Source organism: Triticum aestivum, chromosome 5A, assembly GCF_018294505.1.
Source record: "Triticum aestivum cultivar Chinese Spring chromosome 5A, IWGSC CS RefSeq v2.1, whole genome shotgun sequence".
In the NCBI taxonomy this organism is placed as follows: Eukaryota; Viridiplantae; Streptophyta; class Magnoliopsida; order Poales; family Poaceae; genus Triticum; species Triticum aestivum.
The window spans coordinates 525,816,885-525,834,328 of record NC_057806.1 but is presented as its reverse complement, the minus strand read 5'-3'; the positions used below and the strand labels follow the sequence as shown (position 1 = coordinate 525,834,328).

The window sequence follows — 17,444 nt, the reverse complement described above, 5'->3', positions numbered from 1 at the left end:
CATATCGAGCATATTGTGTGTATGATTGAAATGCTTGGTATGTGTGGGATCTGACTATCTAGTTGTTTATCTTTAGTAGCCTCTCTTACCGGGAAATGTCTCCTAGTGTTACCGCTGAGCCATGGTAGCTTGCTACTGCTCTGGAACACTTAGGCTGGCCGGCATGTGTCCTTCTTCGTTCCTGTGTCTGTCCATTCGGGGAAATGTCACGCTTTGAGTACCGGAGTCCTGTTAGCCCGCTACAGCCCGGTTTACCGGAGTCCTGCTAGCCCAGTGCTACAGCCCGGACCCACTTGCTGATGACCGACACGTTCGAAGCTGGGTCATGGATGCCTGTCCCTGTAAGTCTGTGCCACTTTGGGTTTACGACTAGTCATGTCAGCCCGGACTCCTTATCATATGGATGCTAGCGACACTATCATATACGTGAGCCAAAAGGCGCAAACGGTCCCGGGAAAAGGTAAGACGACACCCGTGGGGATACCGTGCGTGAGGCCGCAAAGTGATATGAGGTGTTACCAGCTAGATCGATGTGACATCGAGTCGGGGTCCTGACATCAGGACTCCCGCCGGCGCGGTCGGAGCCGGGCCGGAGCTGACCGGAGGTGGCGACGGCAGCTGTAGCGGGGCGATGGGCAGCTGCAGCGGCTGCTGCAATAGGGTGACGGTCGCGGCGGAGGCCGCCAGGGGCGGCGGCTGCCACGGCTGCCAGGGCGATGGCGGCAGCAACTGCAGCGGCCCGGCGAGCGCGGCGGAGGCCACCGGGTGCGGCAGCTGCCAAGGCAGCAGCATCGGCCCGGTGACGATGGTTGGTGGCGCGGCCGGTGGTGGCACGTAGCTTGCTTGATTAGATTGATACATCTCCTCCCCTTATATAGAGAGGTTTACTTGACTCCTAAGCAAGCGACCCTTATCTCTAATTAACCCTAAGACTAACGGGCTATACCGCCAGCCCAGACCCATTAGGCCCATTACGTACTCTAACAGGTGGCATGACGCTTTTAGAGAGCAGTTGTCATTAACTTTGATTGTACACCCCTTCTGGTTTCCCCCTCTTGAATTCCCATTTGGATACTTTCTTATGACGAAAGAGGTTTTATCTGGTACTAAAGATCTTATTTTTGTTTTGAGTGATTTAAACTTTCATTATAGACCGTGATCAGAATTGTCTTCAGGAAGGTTTGATTGGAGTTTCTCTTGATTGGATGATCTCAAGTCGCCTGTTTTATAAATGATTCGAATATGTCTCAGAAGTCTGGTTAGGAGTTGGGACTAAGCAATGCATGGAAACTGAGTGGTTCATGGGAAACTACTTTTGTAGATATTAAACTCCATCACACATGGAAGAGCGGGTAGCTCTGAAACTGACCATGTTTCCTTTTCCTTGCATTACTTTCTTTATAGGTAGCTCATAAATGGAGAGAAAGGTTTTATCCAGTTTTATGAAGTCTTTTTTGTTATGCCTGAGTGTTTAATACTCCCTCCGTCCGAAAATACTTGTCATCAAAATGGACAAAAAAGGATGTATGTAGAACTAAAATACATTTAGATACATCTTCTTTTATCCATTTTGATGACAAGTATTTTAGGACGGAGGGAGGGAGTATAATTGATGTTTTGATGTTTCCTGTTTCTCTTTATGTCTTGATGCAAAGAAGCAGGGTCAGTTTCAGAGCTACCCGCTCTCCCACACACACATGGGCCAAGAGAAATGCAGTTATGGAGGATAATTGTAGAAACTAAATATATTTATTTTAGCAGTATTCATATACTAGCGTTGTGGTTATGTTTAAAGCTTCAGACTCTGATTTTGAGCATCCGGGAAATTGCCTTGACTCATTCTTATTACAAAAACAAACGATATGTTCAGGAAACATTTTACTTTGATGTTATCCTCTCATATGAAAATCCTTTTGATGTTAATTGTGCCAACAAGCGCCATGTGTCATTTTTAGTAAACAGTTTTATCCAAATTCCGAACTGAACATGTTCATACACGTAACTACAGCTCTTCTCCAATATGCTAACGTTGTGTTCTCATTTATCATGCTAAATATACGTAGCTATGAAAGGCATTAACTTCTAATCCTATAGTTTCCAAATATCATCTAGCTTCTGCTTAGGCAATCCCTACACCTACAAAGGAGATGTGACTCTCCTTTGTTGTGGTGGGTGTTCATGCGCTCTGGTGGGTGATAACCCCTTACCGTAACAACATACTGAACTGGCAACTACCGGAAGTCAAAATGCAACACGGTACATGGAGGAAGAGCCCACCATCAAAGGTAGAAAAGAGGCTGGTAAAAAAACGGTGCAGCAAAGAGCGCGTCCCCTTCTAGTATGTCTATTTCAAGGAGAGCAATCTACCATTGAGATCAGGATCAAATCGACGTATAAATTTAGTACCTCCCTCCTTCCCTTGTGTATGTTTGTGCCAAATCATTTAAGCTGGGCGAAAAAAAATCAAGAGAAAAAAAATGCTAGTACTTCACAAAGTAGAAAGAACCTATGGTTACTTCTAACCAGGGGACCTTAATTCCTAATATACACTTAATATAAAAGCAAGAATCAATAGTGAAAGGACCATAAATTTGAGGTAGTATAAACTGAATGCAATGACCCTCAGTTTTACAAATACAGCGAACCTTGAGCATTGTACCGAAGAACTTTGACGCCGCTGAACACACAAACTCATTCTCCCCAAAGCTCGTTATCTTGGCACAACAAAACCCAAGGTATCTCGTTGCCGCGGCAGCATCTGCACAAAGAACGGACAAGCACCAGATCACCTTATTGATTACTGCACCAAAATACGCGGTAGATAGAAAAAATCCTGAAGAAACGAGAGGGGGGGGAGGGGGGAGACCGTGACGGAGGACAGAAGCATAGGTGTGTTTGGTAGCATGTATGGACCTAGCTTAGCTATTCTCCTTTCATACATGCTGAGTGTAGACATGCTGAATCTATACATTTGTTGTTATTTGGCAGTGGTGTATGCGCTGAGACATGCTGAGCTGAGAAGCCTGCATGTGTTTTAGACATGCTAAACAATTTCAAATTCCGAATAATTATTTTAAATGATGAAAAAAATTGGAAAAACATGAAAAAATTAAACATGTTTTGAAATTTTAAACTTTTATTGAGAATATAAACAAAATTTGAAATTCTAAATATTTTTTGAAAATTTTAAACAAAATTTAAAATTCTGAACATTTTTCGAAAATATAAACATATTTTCAAAGTCTGAACTTTTTTGATTTTTTAAATGAATTTTGATTTTTTAGAAAAAAACAAATTTGAAATTCTGAACATTTTTTAAAATTTAAACAAAATTTGAAATTATAAATATTTTTTGAAAATCTAAATAAATTTTGAAATTCTGGATTTGAAAATTTAAACAATTTTGAAATTCTGAACACTTCCAAAATTTAAACAAATTTTGAAATTCTGAACTTTTTTGAAATTTTTAAAAATATACTTAATTCTGAATATTTTTGGAAAATTTAAACAAAATTTGAAATTATAAATAATTTTTAAAAATCTAAACATATCTGGACGTGGTCTAATGGGTGGGGACGAGGGTTGGTGCGAGCATGGCTGCCTCCATGCACCCTCTCTGGGGTGCATGAGATGGGCATAGCTGAGGGCCTTTTTTGCATCGGTTGAGCATAGCTCATGTGAGCCCATGACCCTACCAAACAAGCAAAAGTGGGTTGGATTGGAAACTTTGACCCTCATGCACTTTTCATCCACTCTACCAAACACACCCTTGGTGCAGGAGGACGGACAACGACAATGCTCCAGCTAGGTGGGTCTAGGCGACGGTGGAGAGATGGGTTTCTCGGGATGAATGCTTGGTTCACGGGATGAATCACGCTTTTCAGTAACGTATCCGTCGGAGCGAATCACGTTGGGCGGCCGGTATCGACATCAGATGGCGGCCGGGACGGCGGAACCTAGCGTTCGCCGCTCATCATGGCTCTCGAGGGGAAACAGAGTAGTTTGGGCCTTTGGGGAGGGAACCGGATCCTGTAACATAGAGAAGGAAAGTCACTATGCTACAGTGCTAGCCTAGTATAAAATGAAAAAGGGAAGTTAGAACTGTTAGTAGGTAGTTAGTTGGTTGTTTACTATTGGTATTTACTGTAGATATAAATAACTTAAAATTAATTTTATTTAACCATCAATGTGTTTGTATCTAATTACTATAGACGTACACAGTAGATCATCAATTTACGAATTAATTTAAGTCATTTTAGTCTTAATTATATTGAGAGAGAAGGGAAGTTAGGATAATATAGCTTTTCTAACTTTTCTTCTCAATGTTAGAGGATCCATTTGCTTTGAGGAGAAACGCTTCGTGATGGGCTTTCTTTACTTTGAAATTAAAACAAATCAGTGGGGTTTGATTCGATCGATGAAGACAAACGAAAGAAACGACTACGAACATACCTCAAACTTCCGCAGACTACTTCTTGAGAAGCAGAGATTATATTAAAAAAAGTATATGCACACTAGCCCCAAGAGGACACCATTTGAACCCATGAGCATATGCACCCACTTTTCGTAAAATGCATTTTAAGCATGTTTTAAAATGTTAAAAAAAATTAAAAGAAAATGGCACGTATACATGTTCGCAAATGTGTGTATGCGGCACAAAGTTTTATGAAAAATGTCTGCTTGTTTTACCTCCGCAAAAAAGACAAAATTTCAGTGCTTCTAAATAGTATTTCACGACATAATTTTTTGTCCTTTTTACACATACCACAAAAAAAGTTATTTTTCTATAAAACTTTATGCACACGCATAGAACATGAAGACGTAGTCGTGCAATTATTTTTTTCAGATTTTTTAAAATTTAAAATATGTTTTCAAAATAGGTTCATATGTACTCGGATTTATCCATTCACTTCTCCACCAGCCCCCTCACATAAAAAAGAGAGGTAAAAGCACGGCACGCCCAGGAACTTGTCACGCCTGTGATGTTTTGACCCACAAACTTGCAAATCCTCACTCCGGCACCCAAAAACTTGCAGCCGATGTGCAAAAAAGCCCATAGCCAATCCCGCTGCGACATCTGGCGCCACGCTGGCAGAGGCAGTCGTCGCGTGACTTTGCAGAAACCCCCCTGGACCTTACCGGTAATGAACCCGCACTCCACATCTCTCCCTCTCGTTCCCCATTGCAGCCCCAGCCAAATCCCTAGTTTCTCTCCCTCTCGTTCCCCACTGTATCGCCCGACGCAAGAAGCATGAGAGATAGGTCAACGACGACGGCGAGCCTGGGCTGCGGAGCTAGCGGTAGCAGGACAAGCATCGCTCGTCTTCAAGGACACGCAGCTCCTCGTCGGCCATGCGAAGCTACTCGAGCCGCTCCACCGCGAACTCTGATATCGAGCCAACTACTGCGGAGCTCGCTGATGTCCGTCGGGAGCACGAGCTGGAAGATGCATGGGAAGAGGCGGGGTTCAAGGAGGTGTAGGAGAGACGGTGCGCCCAACGGAGGGAGGCTGGAGGCGACAAATACCTACCGCCTGACGAAGTCGTCTTCGAGCTACCAGCTCCGCTGTATGAGGCATCATTGCTCACCACGCATGCCGATGAGGCTCTGCGCGCAGCCAAGCAGCAGCTCGACGACGCCATCATAGTTGCGTCCTGGTCCACAGCGCAGGCAGACGTCGTCCTCCGTCGGAGCGCGCAGCCAGAGAGCGAGCAAGGGCAGCGACTGCCGCTGCGTCTTCCTCGACGTCAACTCAACAAGGCAACAACAAGAACCCAATTGTACTCTCATCTGACAACGACGAGTATAAGAAGCACCCGCATTTCGCTCTTATCACCCCATGCGTTCTATTTTCAGTTTAGCTTGTTCACTACTCCGTCCGTCTCAAAATTCATGTCTTAGATTTATCTAGATACGGATGTATCTAACACTAAAATGTGAAATAGATACATCCATTTGTAAACAAATCTAAGACAAGAATTTTGGGACGAAGGGAGTACTATTTTGTCAGGTTTCAGTACGTGTACTCCGTCAGTGCAAACACGAAGAACAGGGGCAATCAAGCATGGCTCCACTGATTCCAATGGTGCAACCCTTCCTTGTCGCTCGCTCCACAGCCCAGACTCGCCGCCGCCGCCGACCTAGCTCTCATGCTTCTTGCGTCGGGCGATACAGTGGGGAACAAGAGGGAAAGAAACTAGGGATTTGGCTGGAGCTGCAATGGGGAACGAGAGGGAGAGATGTGGAGTGCGGGTTCATTACTGGTAAAGGCCAGGGGGTTTCTGCAAAGTTATGCGACGACCGCCTCTGCCAGCGTGGCGCCAGATATCGCAGTGGGATTGGCTGTGGGCTTTTTTGCACATCGGCTGCAAGTTTTTGGATGGCGGAGTAAGGATTTGCAAGTTTGTGGGTCAAAACATCACGGGCACGACAAGTTCCTGGGCTTGGTGTGCTTTTACCTTAGAAAAGAAGAAGATCCGACCGAGGGACCTGCCACGGCGTGGGCTCGTCTCTCACCGCGGCACCTGGCACGGGGTTAGGTAGGTGCGCAGCCGGAGTTGGTGTGTGGGTTGGCACCCCTAGTTGGTGCCCGATGCCCTACGACCCGTCCCGACGGCCCCGCCACATTCGTTGCAACTTTCATTTCAGGACCGCGAGCCATGCAGAGCAACGTGCCGACCCACCTCGCCACGTGACGCCGGCGGCATGCGACGCGAGCGCGACCGGCGTGATTATTCTTCGCCTTCGGTCTCCACCATTTGTGGTTTCCCCGAGCCGGGAAACGGAAGCCCGCCCAGCCAGCCAGCGACCGAGCGAGGCTCCACCCACGACTCGCTCGAGCGCAACGCAACGGGCGGACCAACCGAACCGGTGGTGGGTGACGCGACGCCGTGTGACAGCGACATTCTTTACCTCGCCCCTCCCCCCGGCCTCGCCGCCGCGAATATACCTCGCCTCCGCCCTCCCCCGCATTAGGCTGGTCACAATGGGCAAGAACATAAGCTAGTAACTTACACACTTCCCTAGACTATATTACTACCTTCATAGTGGGTAGGAACATCTATGTAGTGTCATGCAAAGATGTATTTATTAGGTTATAGACTCATTGTTTCTTGGAGTGTGTGATGTTCCGGTAACTTAGCTAGTTATCACAAGCACCTCTCTCTTCATTAAATATGTGCCACATAAGCAAAGTTGTATTGGAGTGTGTGATGTTACTCCTAAGTTCCTCACCATTGTGACCAGCCTTATTACCTCGCCTCGGCCTCCGCCCCCTCCACCTCCCCTTTTATATAGACTGGCTGGAGCTCACTCCATTCGCACGGACGCGAGGGCAAGCCACGGCGCCGCACCGACAGCGCGGAGGAGAGCGTTGGGGGCGGCGGCGGCGGCGGCGGGGAGGATGGGGCTGCTGTCGAACCGGGTGGAGCGGTCGGAGGTCAGGCCCGGCGACCACATCTACACCTGGAGGGCCGTCTACGCCTACTCCCACCACGGTACGCTGCAGCGGCCCCCCTTCCCCTCCCCTCTCCGCGGTTTCCGCCGCTCCTCGGGGTCTCAGCCCCTGAATTCTCGCTACCCGATTGCTCCGCCGGCCGGCGGCGCTGTGAATTGTGCCTGAATGCGGGGGCATTTTCGCCGCGGGGTTTCAGTCACGCTAGTGTTTTCATGTCCTTTGTTCGCAATTAGCGTGCGCCTGCATGTTTCATCTCGCAACTGCGGCACTGGCAGCCTGGGGTTTATCTGTACTCTGTAGAGCCAAGTCCCCTGCTTGAAGCAACGATCGCTTGATTGGTAGGAGAGATGCGCGTCAACCATCAAGTCTCCCTTCCCCGGTTGTCTAGTTTGCAATGCCAAGCTACCTGATGAGAAATTGACAACTTGTCAGCTGTACCACATCCCCCAATTATTGTACGATCTCTACTCTCTTTCATCCGGAGTTCAGTATTATACCATGTAAAAGTTGCGACAGCATTAATTTTGGTGTTAAAACCATTGTGACCGCAAAAGCAAAACAAAAACTCCTTCCAGATGGTTAGGCTCCAATTGAGGGGGTTCAAGCTCAACTGAAGCTCCCCAAGTCCATCCCCAAATCCTTCCAGATGGCTGGGATGCCACATGCCATGTTCCTTGCTTTACATGTAGAACAAATGGCACTTGTTGCTGCTCACCTACTGCTGACCTACTTGTCTGTCCGTATCTGCTCTTTGCTGTCTTCGTGGAGTAGCCTTCTTATTATTAATTCCAGATTGCTCTCACTCTAAGAGATAACCACTTCAAGCCTTCTTATTATTAATTCGTTTGGAGTAACTGTAGACTAGAATCATCAAAGTACCATCGAATTTTAATTTGTTTTATTATTCCAACTTTATCGGAGTTACCCCTTTTATCTTTGATCCATATTAATTGTCTGCAAAAAAACTGCTCCCTCGGATCCATATTAGTTGTTGCTGATTTGGTGAGGCTACATCCAAGGGAGCCAAAATGATCAGTGCTTTTTATTCGCCCATGCAGTGTTCTATCTATTGAGGTGCTCCTTTTTGTGCATTCAGTGAGGGCCATAGCCCATATGCAGGGAGGACATGCTGTATGTTTTGCGCATGATGCCATGGGTACATGCACGGAAAAGCTGCATTATTTGTCAAAACTGTAGAATCTTGATGCTTTAATAAAGTGCCCGTTGTCAGTTTTTTTTGGACAAACTGTCTTATCCCCTGCCCCACACTCACCCGCTCACACACCAACCTGTCTATTTTCCCTGCATCTGTTTCTATTTTATTGGATATTGCTTATGGAGAAATTGTTCTAGTGTTAGCCACTTTCTTATCCAGTTGCTACTAATTCCGTGTTCAGGTATTTATGTTGGAGGAAGCAAAGTGGTCCATTTTACACGAAAGAAGGAAGTTGAATCTTCGGATTCATCCAACTTCATCTCTGGCCTGATCTCACAGGCTTCATCAGAGTGCCCAACATTCCCAGACTGTGGTTTTCAGCTGGCCGATAGTGGGGTCGTACTCACCTGCTTGGATTGCTTTCTTGGCAATGGCTCCCTCTACTGCTTCGAGTACGGAGTGCCACCTGCAATTTTCCTTGCAAAATTTCGTGGGGGAACCTGCACCATTGCCCAATCAGACCCATCGGAGGTTGTGGTCCGGAGAGCTATGCACTTGCTTCAGAATGGGTTTGGCAACTACGACATGTTCGAGAAGAATTGCGAGGACTTTGCACTCTACTGCAAGACTGGACTTGTACCCGTGGATGAACCTGGCATCGGGGTGAGCGGGCAAGCATCCTCCGCCATTGGCGTGCCTCTGGCAGCTCTTCTGTCCACTCCATTCAAGATTTTTGCTGCCGGTCCGCTTGGAATGGCCACTGTCACAGCCGGGATGTACTGTGCCGGTAGATACATCACCGACATAGGAGTGAGAAAGGATGTCGCCAAAGTCGAAGTGGAGAACTTGTCGTCGCACCTTGGCTTCCGCCGCGTAGAAGACACAGAATCGGTGAACAGAAGCTCAGACAAGGTGAAGAAGCTGCTCCCGTTGAAGAGAAAGCGCGAGAGGTGAGCTCGGCGATGCAATTTGTGGGAGTATAAGCTTCGCTGCGCTTCGTCGTGGGTAGGTGGTGTGGAACTGTGGATAATATCGAATCTATGCTTCAGTATATTATTAAGGTCGATATATATAGATAATAATGTAACTATGGAACATGCTCTCGTTTGGTTGAGTGCGCACTTCACATGATGAACTGAACAACTATCCAATCTGGTTCTGTGAATGAAATTCAACAGTTTGTTCAGTAAGCTTAGCTAGTTTTTTTTGCCGTCCAGTCTATTCAAGGTGTTTAGCTCTTTGTTCTTTCCCTTCTGCTGGAAATTTACGGCATAAGCTTTTCCTCATGTCTACCCCCTCCGTCCCAGCTTATAAAATCGTCTTATATTACGGGACGGAAGGAGTATGATGGACTGGAATTGCTTCATTTGGCCATTCTGTCCTGAGTCACCCAAGATGGCAAACTGTCGGCAGGGCGTGTTTACACTTTTCACCGGGCAGGACTATTGAGCGTAATTTATCCCTGGATCGGCACATCTTTCGTCCAGGCTCCGTGATTGTAGTGTGAAATGACGACAACTTGTCCGGATTCTACCACGAGATTCTTCACTGCTTTCTGCTTCTGCATGTGGAAGAATGAAGATCTGGGGCATGCAAAGATGCTGCTGCTGCTATGCCTGCTCCCTTGGAAATTTACGCTGTGCCAGCATTTGCCTCTCCCTTTTTCACCTTCGCTTCGTCTTCTAGTGTACCTTTATTAATCATTGATCTGGCAGCTGACCCCTCGAGTCATTTCTTTCTCTTGTTTTGAACCGATCCTCTCCTCTTCTGGATCTCAGGCCAACTCCACCGCGCGACCCTATCTTGTCCCACCCCGTTCATTTGGGGTAAAAGAAACAAAAAAGGCGACCCAACGCGCGGGAGCAAACGAATTTTTGTCCGTTTTGTGTCCGCTTTCGACCCATCCGCGTCCCAAGTTTGCGCCGCTTTTGAGGTGAAACGGACACCACGCGGACGGCGGGTCGTCTGCGCGTGTCCTCCCTTGGCCCGCCTGTCGGTGGCACAAGACGGGCCTTTTTCTATCCGCCCCCTCCCTCCCTCCGGCCGCACCCCCTCCACTCTTCCCCACTCTTCCCCTCGCTGCCGCCGCTGCCATTGCAGCCGTGCAGTTCGGACGCGAGCTCGCCCAACCCCTCCCCCTCGGCGCCGCCGAGCTACCCAACCACGGCCACCTGGTTTGCGCACCCGCCGGCCGGTTTTGGGGCGGATCCGGTCGGTCTTGAGCTCGGCCGGCTGTGGGAGGTCGGGCCGCGCCATGGACTGGCCGGGCACCTCGCCGGAAGGCCCTGGCAGGGCCGCAAGGCCACATGCAGGCAGTGGCTCCTCCTCTAGCCGCTCGGATCTGCACCGTCGGTGGTCCGCCGGCAGATACACGAATGGCGGTCGGCCGGGCTCGGTGCTTGCCCAAAAGCTCGCCGGCGCACCGTTGCCACTCATTAAGTGCGACCACTGCCCAAGGATGGTCGTGCGCCGCGTGTCTACAACGCCGGAACATCCCGGATGGGTGTTCATCAGGTGCTTAAACGATGGGGTATGCACTTTTTTTAGCTTCGGTTTGTGCTTTAGATTTGACTAGTTGTGCTAACTTCAAAATTTGATGTGTAGAATGGATGCAAGTTTTGGTATTGGGAAGAAGAGTACATCGATATATTGATAGAGCGAAATTTAGTACATGTTCGTGCACTTTTAGCTAGCATAGAGGCTAAAAATGAGACCAGTGCACTTGTTGCTAGATTAGAGGCTAGACACGAGACTAGGTGTGAGGAGGAAGCAACATCAACTTCCGGCTTGAAGAAGAAAGGAGGATGCCAGATCGAGCCTTCTGGCTTGAAGAAGAAAGGAGGATGCCAGATCGAGCCTTCTGGCTTGAAGAAGAAAGGAGGATGCCAGATCGACCCCCCTCCACAGATCAACAATGAGTGCATCGAGAAGGCCCTAACCCAACTCAAGGGGGCAGTTATAGAAGTTGGCTATCTTCTAAAATGTATTCTTGTTGTTCTTCTTTTTTTGGTCTTGCTTTACTAGTCAAAATGTGATGATGCATTTTCCATGTACCAATCCATGTACCAAAAATAAATGATGAAATAAAGCTAATGACTTGCAAAGAAATAATATGCTGACAGGATGCGTCCGCGCGGTTGGCGCATGACCACCGCATTTCAGGACACGTCCGGACACAACCCCAAATCCCTACCCAAACGAACAGAATTCGAACAAAACAGACGTCCGTTTAAAGTCGCGCGGTGGAGTTGGCCTCAAGCCTGGCTGGCTGGCTGCCAGGTTGTGAGTGGAGATCTGGGCGTGGATTTGGCCGGAGAAAGGGAAAGGGGTACTATCATTGCCCGGACCACTGTCACGGACAGGTTAATCAGAAAATATTATCACTGGGTCTACATACAGGCTACAGCACAGGAAATTATTATTCTCTCAGTGGTGGATCTGGTTGACTTGGACTGTACTGTACCGGCCAGATTCTGAAGTCTATACGTATGCATGTGTGCTTCCTAGTGAATTTTGTTTCGAGAAACCTGCTCCACTTTTATTACCCACTTGATGTTCATAGGCAGCATTACAAGATTATTGTATGATGATGGTCCACTGTATAATGGTGAAATTGTTCTAGCACTATTTTTCCCCCAAACTGTAAAACTCGAATGCCAGATTTTCTGCAGGTTCGAGCAAACATCTTAGCTACCATTCGATTACCCGCACGAATCTTGGCGCACAAGCTCTACCATGCCCATGTTTTCAGTCGTTCGGTCAGATTTTGGTCATAGAACCCCTGAAACCAATGTTTACAGAACTGTCCAGAATTGATAAAGAGACGCAGCTTTAAAGTCATGGAGAACGAAAATAGGACCCTGGCTCGAGCTCTTCTAGTGATTAAGGGTAAAGTGCTCAGTCTCAGCGCGAACGCGAGATAGAGAAGCTACCTTAGCCGCACACAAACCATTCCCCTCCGTCTCCTTTTCATTTCTGTTGTCCACCTCCCCAGCGCCTCCTCTCCGCATCTGTCCGAATAAAAAGAAATCAGAAAACAAAAACAAAAAAGGAAAAAAAAACTAACCGCTTAAAGCCCCGCGTGAAACGGGGTATAGTCTTATCTGTTGACCCATCCGGCACAGATCCTGCCGGCCCAAACTGAAAAATGGCCAGGCACAGTCCAGTTGCCTAGTGTTGCACCAAAAAATGTCCAAACCCCAAAAAACGTGAAGAAAAAATAAGAAAAAACAAAAAGTATTTTACAATGGTTTTGTTCATAAAAACTTTGTGTGTCGAAAATATTAAATTTGCCATGCAACTAAAATTAAATTTCTGCATTTGCCGTGGTAAAAAAATCAATGGTTTCAAAAGGAAAATTACCATGGTTAAGAAGGAAAAATTGCCATTGTCCGTAAAATAAATATGCCTTGGTATATAAAGAAAATTTGCCATGGTGCAAAAAAGAAATTTGCAAGGTCCAACAGAAAAAATTTAAATGCTCCAAAAACTCATGGCAAAAATTGATTGCCATGGCACATTAGTTTGCCATTACAGTCCCAAAAAAGTATGAGGTCCCACTTGTTGGTTAGTTGCCACGTTTTGTGACCCTAGATATTCTTGTTCAATTGTTTGGCAACCTCATGAATGTAGATTTGCCAAGCATGCGGGAACTTAGGAGTACAAAAGTTACGAGTGAATTTGCCATATGAGCATGGGAGAAAATAATGGCAAAATGGTTTACAAAGATGTGTTGGTTTGCATGGCAACGGGTTGAAATTTTTTGCCATAGTAAAAAGCTTAACTAATTTGCATGACAAAAAGTGTGTTGGTTTGTATGGCAACGGGTTTGAACTTTTTTGCCATAGCAAAAATCTTAATTAATTTGCCATGGCCAAAAAGGGTGTTTTTGGCATGGCAAAATCTATGTGCGTGACATGGCAAAAGCTATAAACACTTTTTCCATGGCAAAAAACTATAAACGAATAAATGTTGACAGGGTTTGATTCAATTATTTGCCATGTTGATTTGTCTGGGTCTAACACTTTAAGATCCGTGCGAACATCTAACAGCTACGAACTTGTTCGCCCCCAATTGCCACTATAAAACTGGCGTCAGATTCATAGTGATTCCGTTTTGTTTTCTCGCCGCCCATGTGACCTCAGTTTCAATAGGGAATTTTTTTAGGTCAATATAGGGACTTTTCTTGTCGTTTTGGGCCAGTGTCGTGGCATTTTTCCGCTCATCGCAGCTGGTAAAACGGCCCGAAATGCACTGCGCCGATGCGAAGAAGGCCAGGATTAGAGGCCCGCTAAGCATCTGGGAAGAGGGCGCTCGCGAGCAGCCCATGAAGACCGGATTCCTCCTCCCCACGGCCGTTATCGTCGTCTCGGGAGAGCTGCCGCCCCATCAATCAGACATGAAACAGGTCGTGCATGTCTTATCCTTTTTTTTCCCTTTACCGTGTCATGCATGCATATCCGTCCGGCCGAAGAGAGATATGCACTGGGGCACGGAAAAGAAGAAGGGATGTGGTTGTTCCCCGCACTTCTCCTCCAACGGCCGGTGCGCCGCAACTTCCACGACTCTGCACGTACGTAGTAGGTACCACGCCCTGCTTCCTGAAAACGTTGGTTTGCGGTGACGAGAGAGGACCCCTCCTGACTCGTGCCGGTTATGAACGGTTCATTTGGGCCTGCGGCGGCCGAACCGTTTTTTTCCGGCCCATAATTATTCCCCTGTGGATGAGGCCGATGGAGACGGCGATGGCAACGTTGGTGATCGGGCGGGGCGGGGCGGGGGGCAACGAGATACCCGCCGCGCGCCGCTCTCGCCGCGGCGTGACTCGTGTGTCACGCACGCACGCACCTATCTCGGACGCTTCTGTTGCGTAGCGCGTTGTTGGTTGCCGAATTACTGGCGCGCGGTTCCTCACATCACTTATTACGGCCGGGAACATCGCGCCGGCCGGCGCAGCCGATAGAGCTGCCTCGCAGCGTGCCAAAACCCCAACACTAACTCTTTTTTTTTTTGAGATTTCCCAAAACTAACTATAGTAGCAGAGATCAAGACGAGATCGGCCGATCGATCGCCTTTTGAGCTCCAAGCGATAGGAAAGCCAACGGTGCCACAGCATATCAGGTCAAGATCAGAACGAATATTCACGCAATTACTCCTATCCCGATCCGTGTGTACGTACTAGACTATAGCTCGTGGCCTATCTTCGCACGGGCACGTACCCTCTCCAGTCTATAAATCTTTCGGCGGTGCGGTGGCGTGCGTACATACGCGAGTGCAAAATCCCCAACGGAACACGGAGAGAGAGAGAGAGCGAGCGACAGATGGCGATCGGCGGCGTTGGCGCTGGGGGCGGGGCAGGGAGCGGCGAGGGGCAGGGGAGGAGCGTGCTGGTGACGGGCGGCGCGGGGTTCATCGGCACGCACACGGTGCTGCAGCTGCTGGAGAAGGGCTACGCCGTCACCGCCGTCGACAACTTCCACAACTCCGTCCCCGAGGCGCTCGACCGCGTCCGCCACATCGTCGGCCCCGCCCTCTCCGCGCGCCTCCAATTCATCTTCGTACGTATACTCCTAACTGCCTGCGCCCACCGTCGTCTCCTTCAGCTTCTTCGATCCTGCTCGAGGCAGAGTTCTGTACCCTGATTGATTGGTAGATTGGTTGGGTGAATTTCAGGGCGACCTGACGATCAAGGATGACCTGGAGAAGGTGTTCGCCGCCAAGCGGTACTACCTAGTTGTTCGATCGATTCATCCTTCAGTCAGGAGCATCAATTTGATTCCCAATCGTGGCGATCGATCGACGAGACTAACCGTTTTGCCGTGCGACTACTGATCACCAGGTACGACGCCGTGATACACTTCGCCGGGCTGAAGGCGGTGGCGGAGAGCGTGGCGCATCCGGAGATGTACAACCGCAACAACATCGTCGGCACCGTCAACCTCTACGACGTCATGAAGAAGCACGGGTGCAACAAGGTACTCCCTCCCCGTAAAACCCCAATCCCGTTAGCACTGTCCCCTGCTCTTCAGAGATGGCCGACGATCTTCAGTGATGGCCCTGACACTTTGGAGAATGTTTCCTACCAGTTGGTGTTCTCGTCGTCGGCGACCGTGTACGGCCAGCCGGAGAAGGTGCCCTGCTTCGAGGACTCCCCCCTCAAGGCCCTCAACCCGTACGGCAGGACCAAGGTAAACTCTCTGCATACAGTCTGTCAGAAACGATTTCCTGACACACTCACGTTGCCCAAGTCGACAGCGATGGCCATCGGAGTTTTCGGCAATTAATCTAACCTTTTCGACTGGCGTCGATGTGATTGGCGCAGCTGTACCTGGAGGAGATGCTGCGCGACTACCAGCACGCGAACCCGGAGTGGAGGACGATCCTGCTGCGCTACTTCAACCCCATCGGCGCCCACGAGAGCGGCGACATCGGGGAGGACCCCAAGGGCGTCCCCAACAACCTGCTCCCCTACATCCAGCAGGTGGCCGTCGGCCGCCGCCCCGAGCTCAACGTCTACGGCTACGACTACCGCACCCGCGACGGCACCGCCGTCAGGGACTACATCCACGTCGTCGACCTCGCCGACGGCCACATCGCCGCGCTCGAGAAGCTCTTCGCCACCCCTGACATCGGTGCGTCCGTCCGCCGGCCCAATTAACAACCAACCCAACCCAGCGCCCGGCATCATTTACCACAAGTGCGCTTCTGTTTTTGTCAGGCTGTGTGGCGTACAACCTGGGGACGGGGCGCGGGACGACGGTGCTGGAGATGGTGAGCGCCTTCGAGAAGGCATACGGCAAGGTTGACACGTTCTTCTTTGCCCTTGATATTTTGCCTGATGAAAACGGGTCTGAGACTGACATTTCTGGCTGCAGAAAATCCCGGTGAAGATGTGCCCGAGGAGGCCGGGCGATTCGGAGCAGGTGTACGCGTCCACCGCCAAGGCCGAAGAGGAGCTCGGCTGGAGGTAACCGATCGCCGTGAACACCAGTCATAGCTTATCGAGCGAGATGGATTAAAACGTGCTATGGTGTGCCGCTTTGCTGCTTTGCAGGGCCAAGTACGGGATCGAGGAGATGTGCAGGGACCAGTGGAACTGGGCCAAGAAGAACCCGTACGGCTACTGCGGCGACGCTGAAAACAAAGACTGATCCGATGGGGCCCGTCGGGAGCCTTGTAACGTGAAAGAAAGATGTGTCAATAAGCCCAGGGCATTAAAGTGTGCCCAGAAAATGTTTTCTGTTGTAGTACTACTACTAGTACTACTATTCAAGATGGAACTTGAGTTGGGTGGGTTAGACTGGACTCTCACTGGGCCGGGCTGGTGCTTGCCACAGAATTTTGGTCTGGTTTCAAACATGGGCCGTCATCTGCTTCCTTTTTCTTCCTTCCAATTATAGAGCGAGACTGATGAAGCGAATCATTACAAACTTTTTACTGCTTGGATCTATAGTACTCGCAGGGTGAGTTTGGTTACCTGGATCATTTTTGGGTCTGGTTAAAATATACAGGCAAAAACCGTCATTTGCATGTTGATTGGTTGCATGCATCCCCTCTCCTTGTATCGTAGCAACGCCTCTATGCATTATGTTTGGTTGCTCGCATTGGCTGTGTTCATACTAGTGCATGTTGTTTGGTTGCATACACTGGACATGATTAAGACTTAACAACTACACATAACACACAGTGTTACATTAGAGTGCCTCAGCGACAGCGGTGGACGGTGATTGCGGCACCGCATCCGATATGACAAGCACGGAGTCGCGGGCGAGCGATCTCATCAGCGGCGCGGCGAACTAGTTGCTAGCGTCGTCACCGCAAAGGAAGTCTGTG

The 17,444-nt window shown here is 48.8% G+C and overlaps 2 protein-coding genes and 1 long non-coding RNA gene across 4 annotated transcripts in view; all 3 read left to right on the top strand.

Moving 5' to 3' along the window:
• The window catches only part of LOC123104492 (uncharacterized), a 20,630-nt gene extending 18,500 nt beyond the window's left edge, over nt 1-2,130 (top strand). The window contains exon 4 of one of the 2 annotated variants that reach the window (XR_006450371.1): nt 562-2,130. This is a non-coding gene — a long non-coding RNA (uncharacterized lncRNA). The remainder of the gene's footprint in view (nt 1-561) is intronic. The other variant, XR_006450369.1, reaches the window with a different exon arrangement.
• A 5,120-nt stretch (nt 2,131-7,250) lies between these two features.
• Nucleotides 7,251-9,802, top strand: LOC123104491 (protein LEAD-SENSITIVE 1). The gene is made up of 2 exons (XM_044526356.1): nt 7,251-7,496; nt 8,854-9,802. Exons 1-2 carry the CDS (start codon nt 7,403-7,405, stop codon nt 9,564-9,566), a joined length of 807 nt encoding a protein of 268 aa, XP_044382291.1. The 5' UTR covers nt 7,251-7,402; the 3' UTR covers nt 9,567-9,802.
• Nucleotides 9,803-14,756: 4,954 nt separating this feature from the next.
• On the top strand, nt 14,757-17,061 carry LOC123104489 (UDP-glucose 4-epimerase 3). The gene is made up of 8 exons (XM_044526355.1): nt 14,757-15,169; nt 15,285-15,334; nt 15,451-15,586; nt 15,698-15,799; nt 15,934-16,243; nt 16,330-16,412; nt 16,487-16,578; nt 16,666-17,061. Exons 1-8 carry the CDS (start codon nt 14,933-14,935, stop codon nt 16,760-16,762), a joined length of 1,107 nt encoding a protein of 368 aa, XP_044382290.1. The 5' UTR covers nt 14,757-14,932; the 3' UTR covers nt 16,763-17,061.
• Nucleotides 17,062-17,444: the final 383 nt, after the last annotated feature.

Bases quoted from the DNA above. Each gene is read 5' to 3' on its own strand.
- LOC123104489 (XM_044526355.1), top strand. From the start codon at position 14,933: ATGGCGATCGGCGGCGTTGGCGCTGGGGGCGGGGCAGGGAGCGGCGAG. The intron at 15,170-15,284 runs GTACGTATACTC...GGTGAATTTCAG, and splicing joins CGCGCCTCCAATTCATCTTC to GGCGACCTGACGATCAAGGA. The intron at 16,244-16,329 runs GTGCGTCCGTCC...TGTTTTTGTCAG, and splicing joins CTTCGCCACCCCTGACATCG to GCTGTGTGGCGTACAACCTG.
- LOC123104491 (XM_044526356.1), top strand. From the start codon at position 7,403: ATGGGGCTGCTGTCGAACCGGGTGGAGCGGTCGGAGGTCAGGCCCGGC. The intron at 7,497-8,853 runs GTACGCTGCAGC...TTCCGTGTTCAG, and splicing joins CTACGCCTACTCCCACCACG to GTATTTATGTTGGAGGAAGC.